This window comes from Lates calcarifer, linkage group LG23 (genome assembly GCF_001640805.2).
Source record: "Lates calcarifer isolate ASB-BC8 linkage group LG23, TLL_Latcal_v3, whole genome shotgun sequence".
Lineage (NCBI taxonomy): Eukaryota > Metazoa > Chordata > Actinopteri > Centropomidae > Lates > Lates calcarifer.
In genome coordinates, this window is record NC_066855.1 from 9,241,273 (window position 1) to 9,267,074 (window position 25,802).

At 40.6% G+C, this 25,802-nt stretch overlaps 2 protein-coding genes across 2 annotated transcripts in view; both read right to left on the minus strand.

Annotated features, from left to right (window-relative positions):
* lrp2b (low density lipoprotein receptor-related protein 2b) overlaps window positions 1–15,663 on the minus strand; it is a 35,141-nt gene extending 19,478 nt beyond the window's left edge. Inside the window, 41 exon segments of the mRNA XM_018661607.2 lie at window positions 202–444; window positions 447–676; window positions 828–1,019; window positions 1,151–1,387; window positions 2,049–2,262; window positions 2,419–2,596; window positions 2,744–2,853; window positions 3,196–3,339; window positions 3,490–3,656; window positions 3,795–3,923; window positions 4,059–4,236; window positions 4,381–4,609; window positions 4,710–4,894; window positions 4,993–5,201; window positions 5,338–5,359; window positions 5,361–5,584; window positions 5,955–6,332; window positions 6,617–6,733; window positions 6,895–7,017; window positions 7,135–7,374; window positions 7,466–7,744; window positions 7,950–8,087; window positions 8,457–8,587; window positions 8,704–8,829; window positions 9,008–9,200; window positions 9,382–9,591; window positions 9,728–9,868; window positions 9,984–10,186; window positions 10,286–10,492; window positions 10,606–10,829; window positions 11,047–11,216; window positions 11,302–11,430; window positions 11,595–11,711; window positions 12,222–12,365; window positions 12,499–12,615; window positions 12,800–12,916; window positions 13,219–13,329; window positions 13,411–13,527; window positions 14,098–14,220; window positions 14,355–14,465; window positions 15,438–15,663. Coding sequence (XP_018517123.2) covers window positions 202–444; window positions 447–676; window positions 828–1,019; window positions 1,151–1,387; window positions 2,049–2,262; window positions 2,419–2,596; window positions 2,744–2,853; window positions 3,196–3,339; window positions 3,490–3,656; window positions 3,795–3,923; window positions 4,059–4,236; window positions 4,381–4,609; window positions 4,710–4,894; window positions 4,993–5,201; window positions 5,338–5,359; window positions 5,361–5,584; window positions 5,955–6,332; window positions 6,617–6,733; window positions 6,895–7,017; window positions 7,135–7,374; window positions 7,466–7,744; window positions 7,950–8,087; window positions 8,457–8,587; window positions 8,704–8,829; window positions 9,008–9,200; window positions 9,382–9,591; window positions 9,728–9,868; window positions 9,984–10,186; window positions 10,286–10,492; window positions 10,606–10,829; window positions 11,047–11,216; window positions 11,302–11,430; window positions 11,595–11,711; window positions 12,222–12,365; window positions 12,499–12,615; window positions 12,800–12,916; window positions 13,219–13,329; window positions 13,411–13,527; window positions 14,098–14,220; window positions 14,355–14,465; window positions 15,438–15,504 — 6,924 coding nt within the window. The 5' untranslated portion in view covers window positions 15,505–15,663.
* Window positions 15,664–17,441: 1,778 nt separating this feature from the next.
* muc13b (mucin 13b, cell surface associated) lies at window positions 17,442–24,694 on the minus strand. The gene is made up of 12 exons (XM_018661601.2): window positions 24,538–24,694; window positions 22,983–23,177; window positions 22,726–22,848; window positions 22,056–22,165; window positions 21,578–21,636; window positions 21,286–21,437; window positions 20,671–20,799; window positions 20,400–20,445; window positions 20,224–20,261; window positions 19,242–19,329; window positions 18,734–19,001; window positions 17,442–18,541 (listed from the first exon to the last, which is right to left on the minus strand). The coding sequence occupies exons 1-12, from the start codon at window positions 24,578–24,580 to the stop codon at window positions 18,353–18,355; spliced, it is 1,440 nt and encodes a 479-aa protein (XP_018517117.1). The 5' UTR covers window positions 24,581–24,694; the 3' UTR covers window positions 17,442–18,352.
* Window positions 24,695–25,802: the final 1,108 nt, after the last annotated feature.

The following is a 25,802-nucleotide window of genomic DNA, read 5'->3' on the forward strand; positions in this document are numbered from 1 at the left end:
GAGAAAATAAGTGATAACAAAAATAATCTTATAATCACAATCTAGTTGTAGTGCTAGTGCAGCTGACATAAAACTATGACACATAACACTATTTCTGACTGACATTAAAAATTAGCGCACATGTGTACATTTTCCAAATCATTTAGTTATTTCAATGCAAACCATAAAACAGCAAAGTTTTTAGGCTACTTTAAATCTTACCTCTGGCTGTTCAGTATTGGCTGGGTCTTTACTGGCCTGGAAGAGCTTCCCGAGCTTGGTATCCACCCACAGCATATAGTTTCCAAGTATAGCCATTCCTGACGGGGATGGATATCGGCTCCCGTACCTGATAATCTGCCTCTGTGTGCCATCTATGGCCATACGGGAGATCATATCGAGAACGTCATCAGTCCAGTAGAGGAAGTCATTAGTGTAATCAACGGTTAGGCCTCGAGGTGCAATGCCAGGCTCTCTGATGCCAACACTGTGCGGTTGGTGCCATCCAGCAGGGCTCGCTCGATCTTGGGTGTTTGGCCGCTGTCAGTCCAGAAGAGGTAGCGAAGCTTGGGGCTGACAGCCAGGTCACGGGGCTGGTCTTGGGAGGACTTCACGAGAATCATTCGGTAGGTGGTGTTGATAGCCAGCACCTCCACAAAGGTCTCGCTTTCAAAGACATTGGTGAAGTATAAGTTACCTGCAGAAGTGAACATTGAAATGGGAAAGAAGAATGGGAATGTCAGGGTAATAGCAGTTTAGTTCTGAATGAAATGGATACGCGTAATGCTCTTTGCTCCTAATGTCTCCATGTAAAGATGAATGAAGGGATGGTTTGAGGGGATTCATACCTGCAACCCAGTCTACAGCGAGGCCGTGGATGCCTCCCCTTCCAACGCCTGAGTTGATCACACTTCTGTAACCTCCTCCATCTGTTTTGGCCTTGAAGATGCCCCTGAATGAGGTGGAGGTGGCGTTGTCAGTCCAGTAAATAAAGCCAGATTCAATATGGAGGTCCAGCTTGCCCTTAAGAGAGTAGGAAGCTGCAAAAGGGAAAAAATGCTGCTTGTAGTAACTGATAATATGGTAATTGGAGCCAGCAGGGAACAAAATGGCTGCACAATAATATGTAAAGCAGTCTCAAACAACATAAAGCGATATGAAGCCAACGTACGTCCACCAACAGGCACCATAGCCTCAGAGTGGTCTGAGCTGTTTATGTGGAAGCCACGAATATACTTGGGGGTGGAAACGATGGCAAAGGATTCATACTGCTCGCAGCGGGAACCATCTTGAGAGGGGTAGAAGCCTGTGGTGCAGGCGCAGGTTTTTTGATTGCCTGGTTTGGGCAGACAGAGGTGGGGACAGCCCCCGTTGTTGGAGCTGCAGGCATTAGTGGTCCCTGCTGAGTCTGAGGTGGGAGAAAGAAAGAGAACTGGTAGAGGGGAGTGTTACTGGATGATATGATACATATTACTATAATGCAAGTGGACAACTGAACAGCACTAAAACATGGGAAAGAGGTTGTAAAGTCTCTCATACTGTGTAGTGCAGAGTCTCTTACAGTGTCTATGAAATTTTAAGGAAAATCTTTCATTTATTAAAGCTGAGCAAAATCAGAGTTCTCTTTCATGACATTTGCTCAAACAATCGTTTTATCTCACTCCCTTAGATCCTCAGAAGCTTGTCTTACTGAGAGTTTATTAACAATATAAATGATATAAATGATAAAAACACACACACACACACACACATGCACAGAATCAGAAGAGAAATGAATAAAAAAAAACAACAAATCTTCCAATCTTTAGAAATGGAAGATTGTTACTTATTTTGATCAAATTTTGATAGATAACTGTGAGGACTGTAATGGTAAAAGGCCTTATCAACACAAAAGCTACACTCAAGAGATGACATACACGTGGTGCTCGACCCTGCAATGTGCTGTCCTTGAGGAGGACGCTAAGCTCACTCACTCTCTGGCAATAATTACCTGTTGCATAACAAACAGTCTGGATGAAAATACCAAAAAGCTCAAGGACAGACAGCTCTGAACTGAATTAGAAACGTACTGTCTCTGGCGTGCACTTTGAGAGCACGCAGGCCAGACATGCCGCTCCTCATCACCACCATATTGGCGCCAGTGTCCTTGTCCACCCTCTCAATGACCTCGTAGTCCAGGTCAGTGTAGTAGAGGTGGCTCTGGTAGATCGTCAGGCCCCACGGATGGGACAGACCGCTGACCACTGTCACACGACTCACTCCATCCATGGTGCCACTTTCAATCTGGGCAGAAAAAGGAAGGAGGGCAAGGAGGTTTCCGAAAGTAGTTGAATCAGTGCCATGGTGACATAACAAGTAGAACAGAAATAAGAAACTGGATATTACTAACTACTACTACGACTAACATTTGTCGTAGTCAGTTTTAAGCCATGTACATACCACCCCTGATCCCGAAACACCCCAGTACAGTTTCCTGGCAGAGATGTCTGCAGTGATGAATCCTATGTTTGCCAGGCTGCCTGTGTAGAGGTTCCTGAGGTTGCCTCCATCCATGTCAGCACTGCCAACCTTTGGTGGAACTCCATTGTCTGACCCTTTGTCGGTCCAAAACAGTTTGCTGTAAAGGGACATCGTAAATGTGAGAAACATTAAGGTACTGCAAGATAGACGAGACAGTCCTTACACTGTGTTGTTCCTTTCATTTTATCCAATGCAAATAAGATGACAAATAGTCCATAGGGTTTTTTTTTTTCAGATGCTTTACCCTCCAACTGGATCAACAGCTATTCCAATGGGTTCTCCTACTCCCTCTGGTTTGCCCGTGGAGGTGATGATGGTCTTCCTATAGTGTTGGTCTCCATCAACACGGATAACCTATGCGAATTGTTAAGTTTTATTTATTTGCTTGCACAGTTCAATTCAATTTTATCTATATAGCGCTGAATCACACCAAAATTATCTTTTCATATAGAGCAGGTCTAGACCATACTCTTTAAAATAGGTATTTACAGAGAGAGACCCAACAGTTCCCACCATGAGCAAGCACTAGGCAACAGTGGCAAGGAAAAACTTCCTTTTAAGAGGCAGAAACCAACAAAACAAAAACAGAAACTGTGATAAAAACTGACAGAAAAAAGTAGCGATAATATATCATATGCACATTTAGTCAGCTGATGATAGTTTTGACACTCTATTTTTGTCTCGAAGGGAGCTCACCTCTATGGCTTTAACAGTGGGATTGGTGTAATACATTATTCGGGTAATCCAATCAAAAGCCAGTCCAGATGGTGAGCCCATGAAAGCAGCTGGAGCAAACTCAGACCTGTTGGTACCGCTGGTTTTCACTCGCCAAATGGAACCCTGATGTTGAGCAAAATGATGATGGGATATGATTTACTCAATTACTTGTACACAATTAAATCAAAGGCTATCCTTGTATCACAGGAAGTTCATTATATATCATAAAAGCATGTAGCAGTATCCAATGCTCAATTTAAGACCTCCACTCACAGTGCCCTGCACCCAGTAGACAAACTGCTCCTGGTCATCAAAGTCAATGTCCCGCCCCTGGCTGATTCCAGACACAGGAGCCATTGCATTGTTGGAGGGGTCAGCGGGGTCCAGAGGAATGCCAAAAATCACTGAATCTCTCACCACCATTAAGAAGGGAGTGTCATCTACAACAGAACAAGATGAGATGAACACAATACTCACAGAAAGTTGTGCTAAGCTGTGTTAAATGCTGTGAATGTTAGAGCTGAGAGCACTGTAAAAAATAATAATGATAAAAATAAAAGCTACTATTAAACATCTACCTTTGATACAGGTGCGTTTATCAGCATCGAGCCTCCAGCCAGACTGACAGTGGCAGGTGTAGTACCTGGGTCTCAGGCCTGACAGCAGGCACAGCTGACTGCACAGGTGTTCTCTGCATGGGTTGATGGCTAAATACAAAACCACAATGTCACCTTCAGTCAGACTTAATACGACATGTGACGCACCACTTCAACATACTTTCCCATATGTCATTCTGAAATTATTAGTACAAAAGTTAGATTTGCTGTTTAATTGGAAAATACCCATGGGTTGTTTGATGGGATGGTCCATGACGATGCCCATGGGTTGGTAGACACTGCTCATCAGAGTGGTGACGTTGCCACCGTGAAACTTGTTCGTCCTCATCACCTTGCTGGTGTAGCGCTCTGACCAGTAGACGTTGTCCTCGAAGATGGTCATACCATGTGGGTGCTGGAGAACCTGGTGTGAGGTGGGGGTGAGTCTTTTTTTAGACTTCATTTGAAGCTCAAGGGCTCCTTCTCTGCACCACCCTGACTCATAGTGTGTTGATATATTTATGACATTTAGCTTTTTTCTTAAATAACAGAATCACACCAAACCTACCATGTCACTTGCCATGACCTGATGGCGGTTGTTTCCATTATAGTCACAGTAGTCAATATATTTGAGGTAGGCGTCAGCAAAGTAGACCCTTCGCGTGGTGTAGTCCAAGGCCAGGCCGTTGGGCCAGTACAGTTTGGTGCTGACAATGACTCGTCTCATGGCTCCATCCATGTCGGCCCGTTCAATCCTGGGGTTCTGACCCCAGTCTGACCAGAACATCAAGTTGGTGCTGGGAATAATGGGAAGGAGATGTTGAAAGACAACAATGTATGAAGAAATATGGAGCTAAATATACAGTAAAAATTAAAAAAGAGAAAGTTATGTTTTACTGGTTGCGGGGGTCCAGAACCAGTCCGCGGGGGCTGGTAACATTCTTAGAGAGGAGAACTTTGCGGAAGCGACCGTCCAGAGTGGACACCTCAATGGTCTCCATGACAGAGTCAGTCCAATAAAGGTTTCGGCCCACCCAGTCCACAGCTATAGTCTCTGGTACCATCAGACCAGTAGAGAACACCTTGTATACCAGAAACATTGCAAACACATTTAATACCGACCATCATGAGAATATTGCACAGTTGTGATTTAATGCATCTGTTGGGTCATTTTTCTTACTTCTCGTCTGTCTGTGCCGTTCTGGTAGGCGCTCCATATCTTTTTCTGTGAGGCATCAGCCCAGTAGATTCTGGAGGTCGCACGATCAAAGTCTACAGTCACGATGCTCGAACCACTGATCACTGGATGCATCTGGGGTGGTCTCATGTTTATCCGGTTGGCGATGATCTGGCTGCGCTTGGTAACCAGAAGTACAGCTGCTAGTGGGTCTGAAATGCAGAAAAATATCTTGTTTAATTAAATACTAGAATCTTATCTGACATCTTCCTCTTTGCCATACTATTTTATCTTGATAATACAACATTTCAGTACTGTTTAACTGCAGCTAATGTGATTCTTGCTAACCTGTAGCTTTGCAGGTGCGGTCCATCTGGCTCTAGGAGGTAACCGTCTGAGCAGTAGCACCTGAAGCTTCCTCTCTCGTTGTAGCACTGCTGGCTGCAGAAGCCAGGGATCAGACACTCGTTGATGTCCTCACAGGTCTTGGAGTCGTTGAGCTGAAATCCTGGTGGACAGGTGCATTGAGCCCCAAAAGGTCCTTGGACACAGCCGTGACTGCAGCCCCCATTGTTCAATGCACAGTCATCTTGGTCTTTGTGAAATGACATAACATTGAGTTAGCAGAGAGTAGTATCTTGTTAGTTGTTTCATGTCAATTTCTTGGCCATTTGCATCTGTTATTGTTATTTCGCATCTCTTTTTAGTTGTTTTATGCCATCTTTTGTATCTCTTTTTGGCTCTTTGTGAAATTAAAAACAAGAAACATTACAACACTTCATACAGTGGTTCTGGTCCAGGGGCTCTGTGCCTGTATCTTATATGCCTGTTAAGTCAAATGGTCTTCGATAGCTTCAACGTCATTGTTTTGAAGAGTGCAGTTTGTGTTCTTGTTGAACTGTGTTGCATTAAACTAACAGGTATTTCAGTGATTTTGTCAACCCTATTTATACCAATGAACTTACTGCAGATAGGTGACTCGTCTGCTCCATTGGGGCAGTCCCTCTGGCCGTTGCACACCTTGTCCAGGTCGATGCACACCTGGTCAGTGGGGCACAACCACTGTCCAGATGGGCAGCTATATGGAGGGGTGGGGCAGTTCTGTTCATCACTCATGTCCCGGCAGTCATTGTTGCCATCACACAGCCAACTTCTCGGGATGCACATCTTGTTGTCACACTGGAAGTAGCTGGATCTGCAGGTGATGGGGGGGCAGGAGTTGTGTTCATCTGATCCATCCTCGCAGTCCGGGTGGCCATCGCACTCCCACTCGCCCGGGAGGCAGAAACCATCAGTCTGACATTGGAATTCATCATTGTGGCAGAGGCCTGGACCTCGAGTGGCTGTGGGGGGCCACAGATAGTTAAAAATGACTGAAACTGTGGTGGCTTTCTCTGAGAAATTTCAGTAACTCACCAACAAAAAGATGAACCACTAAGCATCAAGACAGAGGTGTTAATGTTTACTAATTAGCATTTTCATTGATTCACATCAATGGCATTTTTATGACAAGACCAACAATAAAATGTGTTGCAGTGGTGCAGTCAATCATAATTACAGCACTAATTAACAGAACTGGCACAGTTAATTTTGTAATATAAAGCTTAAGTCAGCATTGCCAGCTTACGACAGTCTCGTTCATCAGAATGGTCCCTGCAGTCAAACACTCCATCACACTGATATCTGGAGCTGACACACTGGTCCCCGCTGGCACAGGCAAACTCATAGGAGGCACAGGCAAACTCTTAAAGTGAAGAAGAAAAATAAAGAGGGAAAAGAAAAGAAAACATATCTGTTTCATGCTGAAGCAAACATTGAAAACATATATTAGGAAAGAAAGTGTCCTGCCATACATAAATAATAAACATAAATAAAACAGAGTAGTAACGTTATAGTGAGTCCTACCACAGTCTTTCTCATCAGATCCATCCAGGCAGTCCTGGTCTCCATCACAGACGTACGAATTGAAGATGCAGCGGTGGTCAGGACACAGGAAGTAGGAAGGGGGGCACGTAGTAATGGTTGAATCTGCCAAGCACAGATGTTTTTTTCCCGTAAATGTTTTCCTGAGATGATACTTGCTTGTGAAACATTTCATTAAGTGCAATCAGTGAAGTGGTAATGAACTGACAGCCCCAAACTTACTGCAGTTGTGTTCATCAGAGCCATCACCGCAGTCATTGTCACCGTCACACAGCCATGCTTTAGAAATACACCTGTTGTTATCGCAGGTGAAGTAATTGGCCGCACAGGTGGTAGGGAGACGAGTGGGACAGTTCACTTCATCAGAGCCGTCGCCGCAGTCATCCATGCCGTCACAGCGCCAGCTGGACAGGATGCAGTGCTTGTTGTTGCAGGTGAACGCTCGCGGAGAGCAGGTCGCCCCTGGTGAAGACATACGAGGCAGGCACCTGAATTAATACAACCTGTTTGCTCAGTTATTACTAAACAAACACATGCATTTTGGTAAACTCACCTGTATCTGTGCAGTTGGCCTCATCAGTCTTATCCACGCAATCAACAATCCCATCACAGCGGAAGGAGTTGGGCCTGCACCGTCCTTCGTCACACTCAAAGGCGTTGTCGCCGCAGATGTTGTCAGGTGGGACGACAGAATCGTCCTTGATGCAGTCCCTCTGATTGGCCTGAAGTTTCATGCCGTACGGGCAGCCACATACTCGACTGTAGGAGGGAGTCGGGAAACAGAAGTGGCTGCAGCGCCCGTTTGGCACTAAATTGCACTGGCTGGTCATCGCTGTCAGGAGGGCAACAAAGAAGCAGTCAGTGGGTTTATAGATTATCCATCTTATTGATATGCTATTGCCCTGGCCCTGCAGTCATTGTTTATTCTGGTTTTGAGAATGTTACATGGATATATTTAACCACTCCACATCAGCTGCTTTAGTACTGGAGTGTTAAACTCTTTGTACACTCCAATGCCTTTGTCTGTGTGAACTTACAGCCGTGAAGGTCAGCCATGTAGGCCTTAATGTTCATGATGCCGCTGACTCCTTGTCTGATCATAATGTTTCCTCCTCCATCCCTCTTCCTCATCTCGAATATTGCTCTGGTCCGTGTATCAGACACATACAGGTAATCTACATGACAATATATAAACAGTCAAAGAAAGTTGGACTCTGTTGTCAACATGAACAAAGGTATTATACACAGCATTCCCATATGGCAGAGAGGAAAGGATTTATCACTTGTTTATAGTATTGAGAATTAAAGTTCTTGATGGGATACAATGATATTATGGCATTACATTAATTTAAATAATCCTCTGTCCTGTTTTGGTCTGAATGCAGATAATCTGAGGGATAAGACAGTTCAGGCATTTGGAGGTTTTACTGTGTCAAAGCTGCAGATAAACCTGAACAATACCATGTACAATTTGAATATGGCATATGTGTAATAGAGGTGTGCTTGAGTAAGAGGGAGTCATGAGGAGAGGCTAAGAAACCGACCTGAATAAATTGTCAAAGAGTAGGGTTGAGTGATCTGGCCGATATCTGTAAACGTCTGTCTGTCATTGCCTTCAATGCTGATGTGACCGATCTGGTCCAAGACAGAATCCACCCAGTACAGCCTGTCCATCCTGTCAATGACCGGTCACAAGTAATTAATCAGTGGATACAAAGGGATAATCCACACAAAATACACTCAGTATTTTATCCCTTGAATCACTTGCAGAAATCGATTAATATCACTTACGTGTAGTCCACAGAGAGCCCATATGGCCATCCCAGTGTTGTGTTGACCAGAGGAATAGCGTTGCTGCCGTCGGTGTAGCCTCTCATGATGACTGCTGGACGGTACCAGTCAGACCAGAACAAGTAGCTGTCAACATTTGATCAAACAAACAAGAGGACGTGTCTGTTTATTGTTAGTCAAAAATAAAATATAATGAAATCACTTAACCCTGAGGTCGTTTTATGGATTATAACTGTAATGTGTAATTCACAAGCTAACCCAGTCACTCTTTAGTATCTTGTACATAATAAATTTGAGCTCTCACCCCGCATTAGGATGCACTGCAATTCCTTTTGGGTTTCTCAGTCCAGTTACAATGTCTCGTCTGGATTTGTCTGTGATTCTGAAGGCTGCCACTACTTTGTAGGTACTGGTGGTCCAAAACAACACTTTGGAGGTACAGTCATAAGCCATGGCATCAATCGTTCCCACTCTGTAGCCTGTCAAAATCTCTTGGACTGAGAAAGCGTAAAGAAAGTCAGTATAGTGAGGTGTGACAGAAGATTGTGAACAGAGCTTTGAAAGACAAAGTGCTATGATTTAAGTGTAACAAGTTATCGTAAGAATTCATCTTGCACTACAGAAGCAATTTTTTCTTCAGTATTGGTGCCCCTCTACACAAATTCAGTAAAAACTCACCAGTGCCATTAATGTTTGACTTGTAGACAAGGCCTCTGGACCTGTCATTGTAGAAAATGGTCTCCTCTTTGCCGTCAAACTCAACAGCAGAGCCAGAGAAGGAGGTTCCAAGCCCTGTCAGGGGTAGTGTGATGTCCTCCTGGAGGGATAAGTTCAGTGGGATTCCTCGCACCCCAAGAGAGGTGGCCAACAACAAATAGTCCTTCACCTCTGTTCAGAGAGTGAGTGACAGTGGTTACGAGTAGGTAATCAGACTCTTGAAACAATTTAATAAAAAGATGAATATCTGACAGCAGAACATGTAAAATATTTAACTTTACAAATCATGTCATCAAAGGAAACTCACTAAAGCACGTCCGGCGGTCAGACTGCAGGTCGTAACCATGGCGACACTTGCAGCGGAAGCCCAGACCATCATTGTCGGTGCGGTGACTTAAGACACATATGTGCTGACAGCCACCGTTGTGTCTGCCACATGGGTTCATCACTGTAAGACATCACAGCTTATTGTAGTCTGACTTTGCAGACATAATGGACGAGACCTGGAGAGCTAGAGTGTTCAACAAAAAGGATGGAGGATGATTAGAAGGGCGCTTCCTTACCAACAGGTTGCAGGACAGGATGTGAGACTGCAACATGGCCGGGCCTCTTTGCAGTACGATAGAGGAGTGCTGGGTTGCTGCCATTGAACCGGTTGGCTCTCACTAAACCCATCTTGGTCCAGTCAGTGAAGAACACGTGGTTTTCAAACACAGCGATTCCAAAAGGATGTGGAGCCTGGGTTCCACCGTTGAGGACGATTTTCCTGAGTTATGGCACACACCACAGATCAGCCATGAGGGCACAACATGGATGCATACATCAAATCTTTAAAGACTGACAACATTTTCATTCCAAGCTTTACCTGTCCAAACCATTGTAGGTGACAGTCTCCACAGTGTCAAAGTGACTGTCTGACCAGTAGACCCTCTTGGTGACAATATCAAGGGTAATTCCTGTTGGAGTTCCGAGCCTGCTCTTCACTAGCTCTAAGCGATTGCTGCCGTCCATGAAGGCACGTTCGAGCTTCATCATCTCACTGTTAATGCCCATGTCTGTGAAGAACATATAGCTGCAAACAAACAAAAAACACTAATAGAATTACAGAGTTCTTTAACAGGATTCATCAGAAATTCTCAGCAGCTTTGGAAGCAGCTCTTCAAGACTAATGCATTTTAAACCCACCCCACTGTAGGGTCCAGGGCGAGGCCATGAGGCGAATGCAGGTTTTCAGCTACCAGTGTGACCCGATTCCCTCCATCAAAGTCGCACATGTCGATGCGCTCCACCATGGCCTCTAGGACATAGAGTTTGAAGTTGATCCAGTCCACAGCAAGGTTCTGGACACTTTGGACTGCAGCAGTCAGAATTTCCTTGATATTTTCCCCATTGTAGTTGGCAGAATATACCTTGCAAAAAGAAGAAAGGGTTTGGGATGAATCTTCAATTCAGCTGCTGCTTTTGTGCCCTTGAGAAATGCATATAAGCCACAGCTGCTTCAGCAGAGTTTCAAAGTAGCAGTGCAGTTCAGATACGCAGGTACCTTGTGTTTTGCAATCACATAAAGAGGCTATAACAAAGGTAAAGGAGAAAGAAATCTGTCACCAGACAATGAACCAGACTCACCTTTTTGGTATACGTGTCACTCCAGAAGACTTTGTCACTGTGCCAGTGGTAGGCCACCCCAACAGCGTAACCTTTGCCCTGGGCGGGTATCAAAGTTCTGACGAAGCGCCCGTGTACATCAGCCATCATCACCTCACCCCCATTTGTGAAAATGATCTGTGGCATTCCAGCTGGAAAATACAATTACAAGACCTCAGTGGTGAATTCATTTCATATTAATTTCTTGCATATTTATATAATAATGACTCTCTGTACCTGACACGTTGGCTTTACACACATGACCCTGCTCCAAGAAGTATCCATCAGCACAGCTACAGTGGTGCGTCCCAGGACGATCTTCACACAGCTGGTCGCAGATCCCCCAGATCTGACAGTCATTGTAGTCTGGGCAAAAGATTAAACATGTTTTAGGCATTATGGTGAAGAAAACTACCAGTAATTAGCAACCAGAGTACTGTGAAGTTAAGCCAGTGATATTTAGCTTTTCAAGACTGACAAAAGGCTAAAAAAAAAAGAAAAAAAAAAAAAGACTGATCTGTGGCACTTACCCACACAGGAACGACTGTCATTGGCCACAACAAAGCCATCTGGGCAGTAGCAAACACCTCCTTGAGGAGATGGATGGCAGAGGTACTCACAGCTCAAGGTGGAGCACTGATCCAGGCCTGTGTGTAAAAATTCAAGAAACCAACATTGTCCAATCTAGGTCAGGTCATTTAAGGTTTCTACATGTAATCATCATCATCTAGGTGGCCTCTCTGCCAGAACTTTGTGATCAAAATCGTGACCAGCATTACAGCCATCATCAACTGAAAATCACCACAAAAAAAAATTATAAAAAATTTTAACTAGGTGTGTGTGTGTGTTAGGCAGAAAGTTATGGTTATGTAACAGCCTCATCAGCTGACTTCTGAGGAACATTTATGAGTACAACACACTATAACGTCTAAAACCCTCACCCCTACATTTATAGCCCTATGAACGTGCTGCAATTTGACCAGATCTCTCTCACTTAGGCAACATTTAATTCAGTTCATTTGAATTCAGTTCACTGTAGGCACAGAGACAAATATAATGTCTGCACATAGCAGCATTACTACAGGTTTTTGTGGTTTAGTGTGGAAGCCATACGTGTAGATTTCTCAGACCCATGTGAAAAAATCTATGTGACTTACTGCAGGTTTGCTGTGCTGTGGAGTTGGTCTCATCTGTTCCTCCAGGACAGTCAGGTTTGCCGTCACACACTTTGCCCATTGCTATACACACTGTTGAGCCCGGGCATCCCCACTCACCAGGGTAACAGTCTCGAGAGTTGCTATCTAAAAACCCCCAGAAATGCCATGTTGGGGAACCAGTCTCCAAAACATATACATCTCTTTCTTCAGTTTTTGATAAAACTTCTCAGGTATATAAACATGACTTGAGCTTATACAGTGTTTTAAAATTACTCACCACATCCTTTCTCGTCACTGTAGTCCCCACAGTCATTAAACTTGTCACACACCCATTTCTGAGGAATACAGCGACCACTGGAGCAAGTGAACTCACTGCCGCTACAGCTCGGGTATGCTGATGAATAAACAGATAGAACTCACACTTATTCAGGTTTAAGACCTACATATCTTCCTTTACACTACAACTAATTTGTTTGAGTGCCTGTTCAGGACCTCCCTTTATGTTTGGCTAACAGGTTGGGCTTTTCACAACTTAACTTCATCAACTCAACAGCCAGTACTTTGACATGTATTCTTACCACAGTCTTGTTCATCGCTGTTGTCCCCACAGTCATCCCAGTGGTCACATACAAAGGAATGTGGAATACAGTAGCCGTTTGCACACTGATACTGGTGGATGGGACAGTGCTGAGTTGCTGAAAACAAAACACAGCGGCTGCATTTACAAGAGGTAAAACAATGTGTTGATTATTGAAACCCAAACAGCTTCTAAGTGGCTGAGGCAACTTCAACCTGTGCAACAGCAGATTGAGCTTCAATTCCTGGGTCAGCTAAATCATGATGAAGCAAGGCTCGTATATGCAAATGTTTATTTTATAGAGTTAAATTTATAGGGAGAAGTAATACTGCATAGATTTTTCTTCAGTGTATCTGACATTCCACTATTCCACTACTGCCAGTGACACACTGAGGTTTTGTGTGAGTCTCGTCTACTCACTGCAGTTGAATTCATCAGAGCCATCCCTGCAGTCCTGCAGCCCATTGCAGTGCTGAGAGTTGTTATAACAGGCCCCATTAGCACAAGTCTTCTCAGTGCAACTTGGATAGTCTGCAACAAAAAACCAAACTTACTTTCACATTTTAATGCTAGTGCAGCACGCTCAGTTCACAGCATATGTAAAAGTCTTACTGCAGTTGTTCTCGTCAGAGTTGTCCACACAGTCCCTCACGTGGTCACATCTGTATTTGCCAGGGATGCACTGGCCCTCCTGGCATGTGAACTGGTCTGGGCTGCAGGTCCGTCCACCTGAACCAAGAGAACATGAGTGGGTTTCATTTCAAAAATGCTACATCATGGGAGAATCAGTTTTGTGATTTGAAATATGCAGCAACAAGGCTAGATTCTTGACTTGAATGAAGGGATGCAAAAAAATTTTATTATGTTTGTTCGTAGTAATATAGATCACTTGTGTTTGTCACTGTAACAGGGAGAGCTATGAACAAAATCATACCAAGAAATAAAAGCAGTAAAACCTTGAACTACAGTGTTTTCTACTAAACTACTAAAAGGAAATATGTCATAGAGTACATATAATGCAAGTTTCATTTCAACTCCATGAAAACTGAAAGGCTAAAGCTTTATACTGAGATGATGTGGCCACCTAGTGGTATTACTCTTCATGGCTGCACATGAGCAGGCATTGTTGTGTCCACTTTGATGCTCCTTAGGTTTCTGTTTAAACTGCTCAAATATACTCCACTTTGAACAAATTTTCAGGACATGAATTTTTGAAAAATCACAGCATACATGTCTTACTGCTACATAATTTCTGTTTTTCTTCTTTAACAGCAGCACATAAACAATCAGTCTGCATACCACAGGTTCTTTGTTCATCTGAGCCGTCAACGCAGTCTTCCTCCCCATCACAGACAAATCCTGCTGAAATGCATTCACCACTCGTCACACACTTAAATTCCTGCGAGGTACACGATGGAGGTGCTGCCACAAAGAACAGAACAATTTATGAGTTTACACATAAATAATTGGTTTTATCTTTATTATATTTAGGCTGCCAAGCTTTATTTTTACCAGACAATGAACATATGTCAGTGTGGTGAATTTATAACACTTACGACAGTTTAGCTCATCCGAGTCATCTGTGCAGTCTTTCGTTCCATCACACCTCCACTCTATATTTATGCATTGTCCACTGGTGCACTGAAACTCCCCACTGCCACAACTTCCTGCAGTAAACACACACAGATGCAGAAAGCCCTGTCATCATTAAATGTTTTTATGGGCCTAACGTGGCTGCCTGTAAAAATCATTTGCACATTTAACATTGTTTAAAGTCCTCTCAGTGACGGTCACATTGCACCTGTGAATATCTGATGTCCACGCCACCTCAAGTGAGAAGACAATGTATTTTACTGTTTGTTTGACAAATGAGTTACCATGTTTATGACAGCTGCAGCATTTAAACCCCAAAACATGTGATTTGGCCTTAAATGGATAGTTAATTCTTCACTGTGAATGAACAGTCCATCCTATGACCTTGGAGTATACAGCCAGACGTTTCATGATAGATGTCTGAATCAGCACAGAGATGTGTACTTTGTATTGTGAGTGCATTCATAACTTTTCTGTAAAATTTCATTGAGAGTGAGGACTCTCAATGAAATGACCAAAAGTCAAAAATTGGATTTTCTTCACTGTAATTTTTAAAGCTACTTAAAACTTTGCATTGGCTACTAATCAATGTAAAATTACAATGGCATTTTTTCAGGATTTCCCTCTAAATCTCAATATAGTTTAGGAGGTAAACTGTTACCTTATGGCCTGTGTACAATATTTTAACATCACGTCAATGCATCCATTTCAAAGTCAAAATGACCAGTCTGAGAACAGCTAAAATTGTCAATAATCACATGATTTTCATTAGCATAATATTTTTTTCACAGTGTTTGTCAAACTATTCAAATGAATCTCTGACACATTTCTGTGCAGCTAAAAGGATTAAAGCAGTGATCAAAGATTAAACCAATTTAAACTCAACATTTTGGTCAAAATAGCGCAAAATAGCAAATCCCAATGATTCATACACACTAATCACAATCTAGTACTTGTATTCTTCTAAAATTACCTGCCTTTCCATTAGCTTTCACAGATCAGTCACTAGAAAATGTGTTGTTTTCAAATGAAAATTATCCACATACCTTCAGCAAGTTGAATTCTTTGGGACAGCAGAAGAAGAGACAGAAGATGAAGGCCTGTAAAGCCCATAATTTAATTCTCAGCCTTCCTCCTCAGTTCTCTAGTGTTTCAGGTGTTAGTTAGACAAATGTGTGTACACTCATGCTAAATCTGCACCCTTGACTCTCTTAGCCCAAATGAGCTGAGAAGGACTGTGCCTTTGGGATGGAGATGTGTAACCTGGGAGCAAGCAGCAGACCAATAATGTGACATGGAGTAATACAGCTTTTTATGGCGTGCTCCTTTACATAAACTTCATCTAAGATTAACTTTTACCTGTTGGTATGTTGTCTACATCAGCAAGAAAAAGTAACCACTCATTTTTGTGTAACACTGTGGCAGGAAGTGATCACTCTCTGTGGTTGAAACTGGGCTGATAAAGACTATAACAGTGCCTTTTTTTCTTTAAAAAAAAAAAAAAAAAAAAAAAAAATATATATATATATATATATATATATATATATAATATATATATATATATATATATATATATAAAATGCATCCATGTACAAAATATCAGTAGTTTAGTTCAGCACAAATGAAACGGTATTTACTTAAAAAAAAATAATAAAAAAACTACAACTAAAAAAAACTACTATGGCACTTTTAAGGACACTACTGAAATCTGAATATTTTATAGTTGTTGGCATGACATACACACTGGTTCATAGAGAAGACTAAATGGTAAAAATATGGCATGATGGTTGTGTGTGACACCAACCAAATCCAGTATCCCTGCAATAAATGTTATTGATCGTGCCTTTGTAATTACATACAGTGAAGGGGTTGCTGGGCAATACAACTGGGTAGTTCTATACAAATACTTCTTATTGTGCATTGATTATATTTAAAACCACTTGGGTATATTTATAATTACTTAATTTTATTTATACAAATGGATAGGTTTTAGTGGTGTGTGTAGCATTTTACTAACAAATCAGTGCCACATTATTGAGACATTATTGTATTTACAGTTATCAGATGAACTGATGACTGGCAGCTTCCACTGGCTTCTTTATTGCGCTTTTACCAGTCTGTGACCTTGCAACACCAATATTGTTTAATTGTTTTACAGCACAAAAGCAAATTGCTCCACACTAAAAAAATATGAGGTGGCCTCTTCAGCACTAATGAAACTAAAGAATCTCTACTAATGGGAAATGGTGGATAAGTGAAAGGCATATTGAAAAGTCATTTCCCTCACATTTATCCTTCTCAGTAGAGTGACAGAAAACTGTAGTAAAGCTACAGTCACAGCTACATAATATGTGGACCATCTGCTCTGGCAAGGGGCACATCAGTAATTCAGTAAATCAGATGTTAACTTCCTGTAACACAGATGATTTGCTCCTTATAACCATGTGTTCCCAATCACTGGAGCTTAAAATCATGTGTTTTTCCGGCTGACACACCTGCTGTGCATGTAGCCACTGTTTCCCTGTTATGGCATGTTAATGAGAAACAAAGTTTTCTACAGTCCTTTTAAAGCTGACACATGAAAAGTAACCCTCAGAACATTACTCACCAAAGCACACACGATTTCAGGAAAACTCAATGATTTACTGTTTTGTAAATCAAAATATATTTGGATCATTCCTTCAACAGGACACAATGAATGTCATTTCTTTTAGACCACCTGTTAAAGCTGAGACACATAAATCCTGTGACACACAAACCATACTGCAGTGTACTGAGTAGCAACCAGGTCTTCATCACTTGCCTAAAGGTCGTAAGTGTTTCTGTTGTTCAAACTTTGGCGCCCTCTAGTGGTAGGACCAAAAAACACTGGTTGGACATTACCATGTGCGTAAATCACACTCAGGATTTAAATGTTTTGATCACTACTGTAACATAATTGTTACAGTTTAACCTTAAAAACTGAACCAGCAAACTGACCTATCCTCTCAGTTATTATTATCTGTAGTGAAAGAATCAATGAGAAAACATAAGAAAGACCCATTTTAAAATAGGGTTCAATTAATTTTATTTTGAAAAGAAATAAAATATCTTATGATATTATGAGTGACAAAGCAAAACTAGCACAGTACCTGATAAAATGTTTCAAAATATTGCTATTTCATTCATGCTGAATAACAGCTTGGTATCAATCAGCCACGAAAGAGGTTAAACATAAACAAAATATACTCTCAGTTTTACAACATAAAACAATTTCAATACAGTAAACATTTCACACAAATTACCCCAAAAATATGCAGAGGGACCCAACAGGCCCTGATTGTGGATAAGAACTCATTAAGTTTTATTAGAACAAAATGAACTCACCTCATTCACAGAAAAATAGACATAGACATAAACTAGTCTTGTCACAAACCTCAAATATTTTACATGCAGAACAATTCATAGATGAGAAGGATATAAAGCAGCTCCTCCTCAATTTTTAGTTTCAACTCCATTTAATAATTAGATATTGTTGAGTAAGTAATGCTTTAAGTGATTGACAATAAAAAAAATGTTGAGAAATGTTTGAAAAGACCCACATTGTATCGACATATCCCAAACATTCACAAAGATTAATGACGCAAAGACAGAAATAATTTATGACCACTTATAATTAGGCAGAATAGAGTTCACACTATACAGATCAATGTCATGAAAGGACATGAAAGACTGCCCCACTGTACAATAATATTCATCAATGCACATTTCCCCAGCCATTGCATAGTGTTTATGCAACCATTGTGCTTTTGTTTATGCAACTCTTACCATACACTAATGGGATCAAAATGGTGTACATTGCCTTTTTTTGGGGTGGGGTGGGGGGTTGGGGGGGTGTGATTCTGAAAAATTTCCAACAAAACTTCAACAAGTTTTTGCTCTAGGTAAATGTCACTGTGGGATAGACTGTAGTGTTTTCTCATTAGTTGAACCGTCTTCCATCATCGTTTGTGAAGTAAGGATTGGACTGGCCCTGGCTCTGAGCATATGGGTTGATCTGAGCTCGATTCTGGGCATATGGGTTGTTCTGGGGTCGTGACTGAGGATAGAGGTTGCTCTGAGGTCGAGGTTGAGAGTATGGGTTCATGTCATCTTGGTCGTCATGTGGCCGCTGTAATGGAGGAGAAAAATTTCCTTACGTTATTATTTCCTTATTTCCTTATGTATATCACCATTTTTTTCTTCTTTTGTCCTTCTTTAAGGAAACTGCCTTTGTATTTTATACTTCTTTGATTACCCTAACTACTACCTAACTACCTTCCCACATTGCTCCTCTTTGTGTATCAAACACAAATACGCTCACCATGTTCCTGCCCCCAGGGATCAGGTTTTGCCGGCTGTTGCTTGGAGTCATCTCCAGGTTGGTCCTGTTGTCCCAGGGGTTGGTGGTTGTGGCCCTTGGGATTCTAGGCACTGCGGCACCGCCATAGGCCGACCCATTAACTGAGGGTGCCTGGCTGTTGCCAAAGTTGCTGTTACTGTTCACCAATGGTGCCTTGGCAGGAGAGTGACTGACATAAGGCTTCCCGATGTCTGCATTTGCATTCTTCTTGGAGCTCTTCTTTGAAGGTCTGTGTTATCAGATTTTTCTTTAGTTCAATTTATTCACAAAATGTGTTCATGTCTAAGATAAAATGACAGGGTGAAAACACCAGGCTACCATGTCACAATAAAAAAGGTTCATGATGAATGTATTCAGTCACATAAAGGTTAATGTGTAACATGTGAGTGAGACTGGAAGATGGCACAGACATGGCAGAGGCAATGATGACTGACTAGAAGTGGGTGAATAAACAGATAAAAATCCTCACCTGAGTGCCACTACAGGTAGAAGGATGAGAGCGATGAGGAGCAGCCCCCCGAGCACAGAGCCAACGATTACCAGCACCAGCTGCCATGCTAAAAAAACCCACAATGACAAGGACATTAACAAGGCTACGTTATTGAAATTACTAAAATAACCACTTTCCTATTGTACTTTCTCTAAAATCAAACTGCAGTCTTGTAAGCTTTTTATTCTGGTTCAACCATATAAAACACTTAAACTTTTGAAAGCGCTGTATTAACAAAGTATTATTTATTTATCTTTACAATAATGTGTCACCAGGGGGTGCTGTGTGAAATCTGATAAAGAGCCTCATGTCACTGAGTCAGTGTCAGCAGGGTCTGAAGACAAGTTTGAAAATGGGGAAAAAAACAAACAAACAAACAAACAAAAAAGATTTCAGACTCTTACTGCATCAATATTTTGTTTTGAGGGAGTCATTCTGCAACATGCTTCAACTGTATCAATTTTGATCTTTTTTTATCAAACTGTCCATTGTGAATCCAACAATGATGTCAGAGAGCATTGCTTTTTCAGTGAAGTACTCCTTGTCTGCTTTTTGAAATATCATCCAGAACATCCTGTTGTAAAGACCACTGTGGCTCAAGAGCTTCTAGTTCAACATCAATCTGACAATCCCAGTGTTTTAAAATTTAACTTCAAGAGCACACAGTTTCTTAAACTACAGTTTACTTGCCTTGCACTGATATTAAAGGAGTAGAGTTTTCTGGTTAATGGGTTTTATATGAACATGACTTGGGGAGACAATGTTACTCCAATGGAGGGCATGCTATTTGTACAGCTTAAGTTATTTACCATTCCTCAAATTGGCATAACTGTTTTTTAAATGTGCATTTAATGTGCATAAAATTTTGTATCACTATTTTCAAATGGTGATTTTTAAATGTTTATTATCATTATTTTTTAAATGCCATTATTGTCACTGTAAACACATACTGTATACTCACATTCACTGCAGTTCAAGCCAGAATAACCAAATGAGCAGCTGAAAAACAAGGATAATAGTTAATTTCACAATTTCATGCACACCAACAGTTTCAACAAACACAGATCAATGTATGTAGGTAGGAGGGAGATAGAAACTGTTAAATCATCAGAACATGTTATGAGAGTAAGCACTTACGGGACGCATTCAACAGAATTCTTTGCCTTTTGCCCACTGGGACAAGCTGCAAAAGCAGAAAACACTGAATCAAGTTGTAGTTTAGTTAAATTAAGATTACTATATAGCATGCACACTCTCTCTCTCTCTCTCTCTCTCTCTCTCTCTCTCTCTCTCTCTCTCACACACACACACACACACACACACACACACACACACACACACACACACACACACACACACACACACACACACACACCCTGTCATTCTTTCACTCACTGAATGTCCTTACCAACGCACACTCTGTCACTGTAGTCGGTCTTGATGTAGTCGTCCAAACAGGCACATTTAAAAGATCCCTCTGTTGGTGTGCAGTTTGTAGTTGTCACATCACAGGCTTTCCTAGAGCAGAGGTTGGTCTCTTTAAAGGAAGGAAACACAAGATAGCCTCAGTACACCTAACTTAAGTAACTATAAAATGTCATGCAGATTAATATTTTTAATAGATTTTGCTTTGTGAAAACACTAGTTGTCTGCAATTCATGCAAAATTATTGCAGAATAATTGCAGAGCAGAAATATATGTATATATTATTCACATCACAGTGTTACTGTGGGTTAATGCAGCAGGCACAATCCAAAAGAAAAACCAAAAAATGTGACATTAAGTGAAGTGATCACTGGGTCAAAACCTCTGAGAGAGAGTGTGGCTCTTAAAACATGACAGCAACAGACAGATCTGCATTCAACAGCTATAAATGTGAAATTTGCAAACCAAAAATCGTTTGATAGGACAAAACAAAACCAAACATTTATAAGAAATCTTTCTTGTTGTAATATTATTGGGTCAATCTCATCAAACTAGATGAAGTTCAGACAGATTTACTCGATTTGTGTAATAAACTTACCACTGAAAGATCCACCATTGATTGTGCCACTGGCAGCTTTTATCTTTTCTTTAACCCCTGCTGTTGTAATGTCAGAAGATGTCTTGAAGATGATCTCTATAGATGCAATGAGCCCGTCTCCTGACCTTAACTCAACTTTGCTCTGTGGAGGTCTAAATGGACAAAAACCACACTTACTGATGACTGACTTCTGCAATTATTGAATGCAATATGCTGTATGTGTACCATAAGGAATATGGCCCAGATAGGCTGACAAACAGATGGTAAACAGCACTGTCATTCTGAGACTTACAGGAGTTCCACCACGGTAGAATTAGAGTAATCAGCAGTTTCGTTGAAAACAGCGTTCACCTGTGTTGCGGAAAGAAAATATAATTTTGTTTAGATCATGATTTGTCTGGGAATTTACAGTCACTTTAGATCAATTTCATTTCTGAGATTATTTCTCTCTGGTGGAATCTGTGTAGTAACATAGTCTGCATCAAAAATATTAAATGTCTTAAATGGACAAAATGGGGAAAGACTTATTAATCATTTAGTAATACTACTCTTTGATGTTGCACCAGATAATAACAACCAGCCAAAGTCAGCTGGTTTGAGGAGCGAATTTAAAATAAATTAAATATGTGCAAAACATGTGTATATGTGTCACTCCAAGCCATAGGTATGGTGTATTAAAAACATACAAATGGGTGTGCATTGTATTCCAAGGCTAGCTTACAAAAATGTCAACAAAGCCACATAAAAACAGGAAATAACTAATTACTTACCTCATTGATAATAGTTAGTGCTGCGTTTTTGAAATCTGGTGAGTTCTTGTCTTTCATATTCTCCTCATAGTTTATTCCAGGCACGCCTAGTTGTCCAGGGAAAACTTTGGCTGAAACAGGAAAATATCATCTAAAGAGAGATGTAGGCCTCTATACTTTCCTGTCAAAACCATTTATTTAAAAGAACAGCTCCAATGATTTGAGAAATACGCCTGTTTGCTTTCTTGCAGAGTGTTAGATGAGAGCAACTGAACTCAAATCCTGTCCCAATAAATATGAAGCTACAGCCAACAGCCTGTTAGCTTAGCATTAAGGCCTCAAACAGGAGGCAAAGAGCTAGCCTGAAATCTCTGAAATCTGGTTGCCCAGCAACCTTATGGTAAAGACAGGGCTTCAGGAAGTCACTGTTCCCATCGAAAATTTCCTGGACATAACACCCAGAAAGCAACATATTGTTACCATTGTATTTTTTAATATTAATTAGTCGACTTAAGGGGGTGCTAGTAAGTAGATTTTGACATCTTTAGACAGTTTCTAGGTCTTCCTACATCCCACAGAGGACGACAGGGATGTAACTTTGGTATTAAAATAAGCTTTCAATTGCTGCTTTCTGGTGGATTAACACTATTAACACTATGTATAAACCTCAGTGATACAAACAAATACTTACCAGTCTCACAGCTTTTGCTGACATAATTGTAGTTATCACCAGGCAAGCACAAACATACAAAGGCATCGCCCACACTATCCTGACAGGTGCTCCCCTGGCCACATGGGTTTAAATCACAAGAATCTTTAAAGTTAAAGAAAAACACACACACATCAATATAAGAGTTTACTGTATTGTGTGAGCACCTAAAACCACATAAAACCAATGAATGCCAAGATACAGAGGAAATTACAGATTTTGGACACTTGTTGAATTACCTGGCTTGGCGGTTGTTGGTGCAGAAGAGGTTACCAGCTCTGTGGATGGACTGACCGAACTTGATGCTGTTGTTGAAGAATTTCCTGGTGTTGTGGATGAATTTACTCCTACTGTTGTGTTCTGTTCTATTGTTGATACTGAAAAAGTTGTGGGTGGCACTGTAGTATTCACTGCTCCTGTCGATGAAGAAAGTGCTGGCGGCGTGGATGAATCAGACACAATCAAATTAGACAACAAAAAAAAATGAACTCTACAAAAAACTTTTTAACAGCTTTACCCAGATATGGTGATATAATGACTTATCACTCTTTAAAAAATGACAGTTACGTCTTCAGCCCTGCTTGATAATAAAGCTGTGGGCTTACCTCCATCAAATTATTAACAAAAGCCAAAGCCAGTCATGTCATTATGAAATGATATGCTGTGATAATATTATATAGCTTTATGATCCAGTACTATGATTTATGGGTTTACAGGAAGTGGTTCTCCTTTACCTGAAAATAAAAAACAGGACTAATTAGAAGTCCAGAATAACCAATCCACTAGTTTCTTTGTTGTTACAGTTATTATCATAATCATTAGATTAGATTAACTGTCTTCAGTCTAAAAACAATATCCTAGACTCATTTGCACTGTGGTATGAGGAGGACGAACTCAAGGCCCCTCAGAGAGGAAAGTCTGAGTGACAAAAAAAAAAAAAAAAAAAGAGTTGACTGTAAATCACATCCACACTACAAAAAAGAAGCAGTATATCACATTTATGTGGAAAGGCTAAAATAAAACAAATCAAACAAAGACATAAAGTGAAATAAAGGTATAAAATACTTTCAGTGTACATGTATTTCTTTTTTAAGTACCGGTAAGGTCTTTCACTGTAATTAGGTCAGTTCAGAAAATAACAGGTCCTACATCTACCTTTTAAATCTCATGTTAGGCATTAACCAGACACAAAGATTTTGTCTCGATGTAGAGACTTCCTTGATTGGAAAAGCTGTCCAAAGGATGGTCGGGAAACAACGGGGTCATAAGATCAGGGCAGAACGTCTGCATCAACACACTGGTCAAATATTTACAGCTGCTTGTGTGTGCGCACCAAACCGATCCAGAAGTTATTTGGATTTAAAAAGTAGCTGAATATCTGGATTTGGAATTTGTTTGGAAACAGAACTAAGGTTAAAAAAGAAAAAGAAAGAAAGAAAGGAAGAAAGAAAGAAAGAAAACAGAAGACAACTATGCCAAGGTTTTGTTTTGTCAGTGGTAACGTTCAGTTTCTTAATTTCAAGGTTATCACTGCATTGGAATTGTCATATAATGCCATTAAAAAATCACTTTCATATCTACTACTTATTAAAAACATCGGCTGTGTGTTGAAAATGTCTTTGCTTTGGATAGAAACTTATTGAAACCTGAAATTATAAGACACAATCTAGATTTCTTATAATTCAGTTATTAAGTTTTATCATCTCAACTACTTCATCTATCAAAGACTAACAACTTACAACAATTTTTAAAATGATGATTTAAAATAAAAAAATTAAAAAATAAAAAACTTACCCAGACGGGCTACAACCAGGAAAGCCAGGAGTTTTCCAGCCATTGGAAAAGAACTCAAAGTCAAAACTTCACCCCAAGAAAGAAAGAAAGCCAGTGAAGGTTATGAGAGGAAGAGACTGTAGTGTCCTTAAACTTTAGATGGTGAGGGCTCAGGTGTCCTCCAGTTTTAATCACTGGCCACTCCTCAGGGGGCGGGACTGTCTGCTAAAGCACATTTCCCACCCAGAAAATAAGGCCCACTCTCCATGTCTGCGTACAATGTATCTATTTATAAATCGTCCATGACATATAACTGTCTCTGTCAGTTTGTCTGTTTTTGTTAATGGCCAGAAAGTGGGTCAAAGAAATAAGAGCTGTAGAAAGGCCAGTCAAGGCCAAGACAGAGACGACATTAGGCAGGACAAATTTCATCCAAACAAAATCCAAAGAAAAGAGGGACTTGGCCATAATGCTTGTTTGACAAATGATTTCTGTCTCAGCAATTATCTCAGCAACCACTTCCTGAATCCTCACAGGTCCTCAAACAAACATGTTTTTTCAATATGTTGTACTACATGAGATGAAGTCAACAAATAAATGCAAATAATGATCCTTTTCAGCTAATAATCAGCTAATCTTTTGGATAAACTGATTAATCATTTGACCTGTAAATACTGAAAATGTTTTGCCCAAGGTGACATGTTTAAATGTCTTGTTTTTCTTATTAACAGTATGAAGCCTTAACATATTCTGTTTATTATAACATAAGACAAAGACAAGCTGCAGCTTACCTATGGTACAATAAATTTGTACATTTGTTTATCATGTTAATAAAAAAATTCTTCCTTTGGCTTAAAAATGTGTAATTACAAAAAAGTAGGAGGCTACTAAAATGGTTCCTGAAAGCACAGTGTTTTTCCTCAGGCAAATTTGAGGAGAAACATATAAAGGAAGCAATAGTGTCTGACAGCAGGGACTCACTGATAATAAATAAATAAATGTGTAGCCCATGTGCTGGATTTGCAGATTTCAACTCAAGTCAAGACTCTGTTCTTTCTACCAATTAGGGAAGATACCAAGTTAAGAAGAAGGTTTAACAGCAGAGGAAAGAGTTTACTGACAGAGGTTATTATCATTATCATTAGACAATATAAAATGTGTCACACTGGCACAGAGTGATGTCACGTAGACAGTTTTCCTGGCTGAACTTATCAACCTTGCTGGCAGCATATAAAACTGAAATGGAGGATGTCTATGACAACAATGAAAAACAAAAGTACTACCAC

Bases quoted from the DNA above. Each gene is read 5' to 3' on its own strand.
- muc13b (XM_018661601.2), bottom strand. From the start codon at position 24,580: ATGGCTGGAAAACTCCTGGCTTTCCTGGTTGTAGCCCGTCTGG. The intron at 20,446-20,670 runs GTAAGGACATTC...CTGCTTTTGCAG, and splicing joins CAGTGACAGAGTGTGCGTTG to CTTGTCCCAGTGGGCAAAAG. The intron at 19,002-19,241 runs GTGAGGATTTTT...CTGATAACACAG, and splicing joins CTACCTGTAGTGGCACTCAG to ACCTTCAAAGAAGAGCTCCA.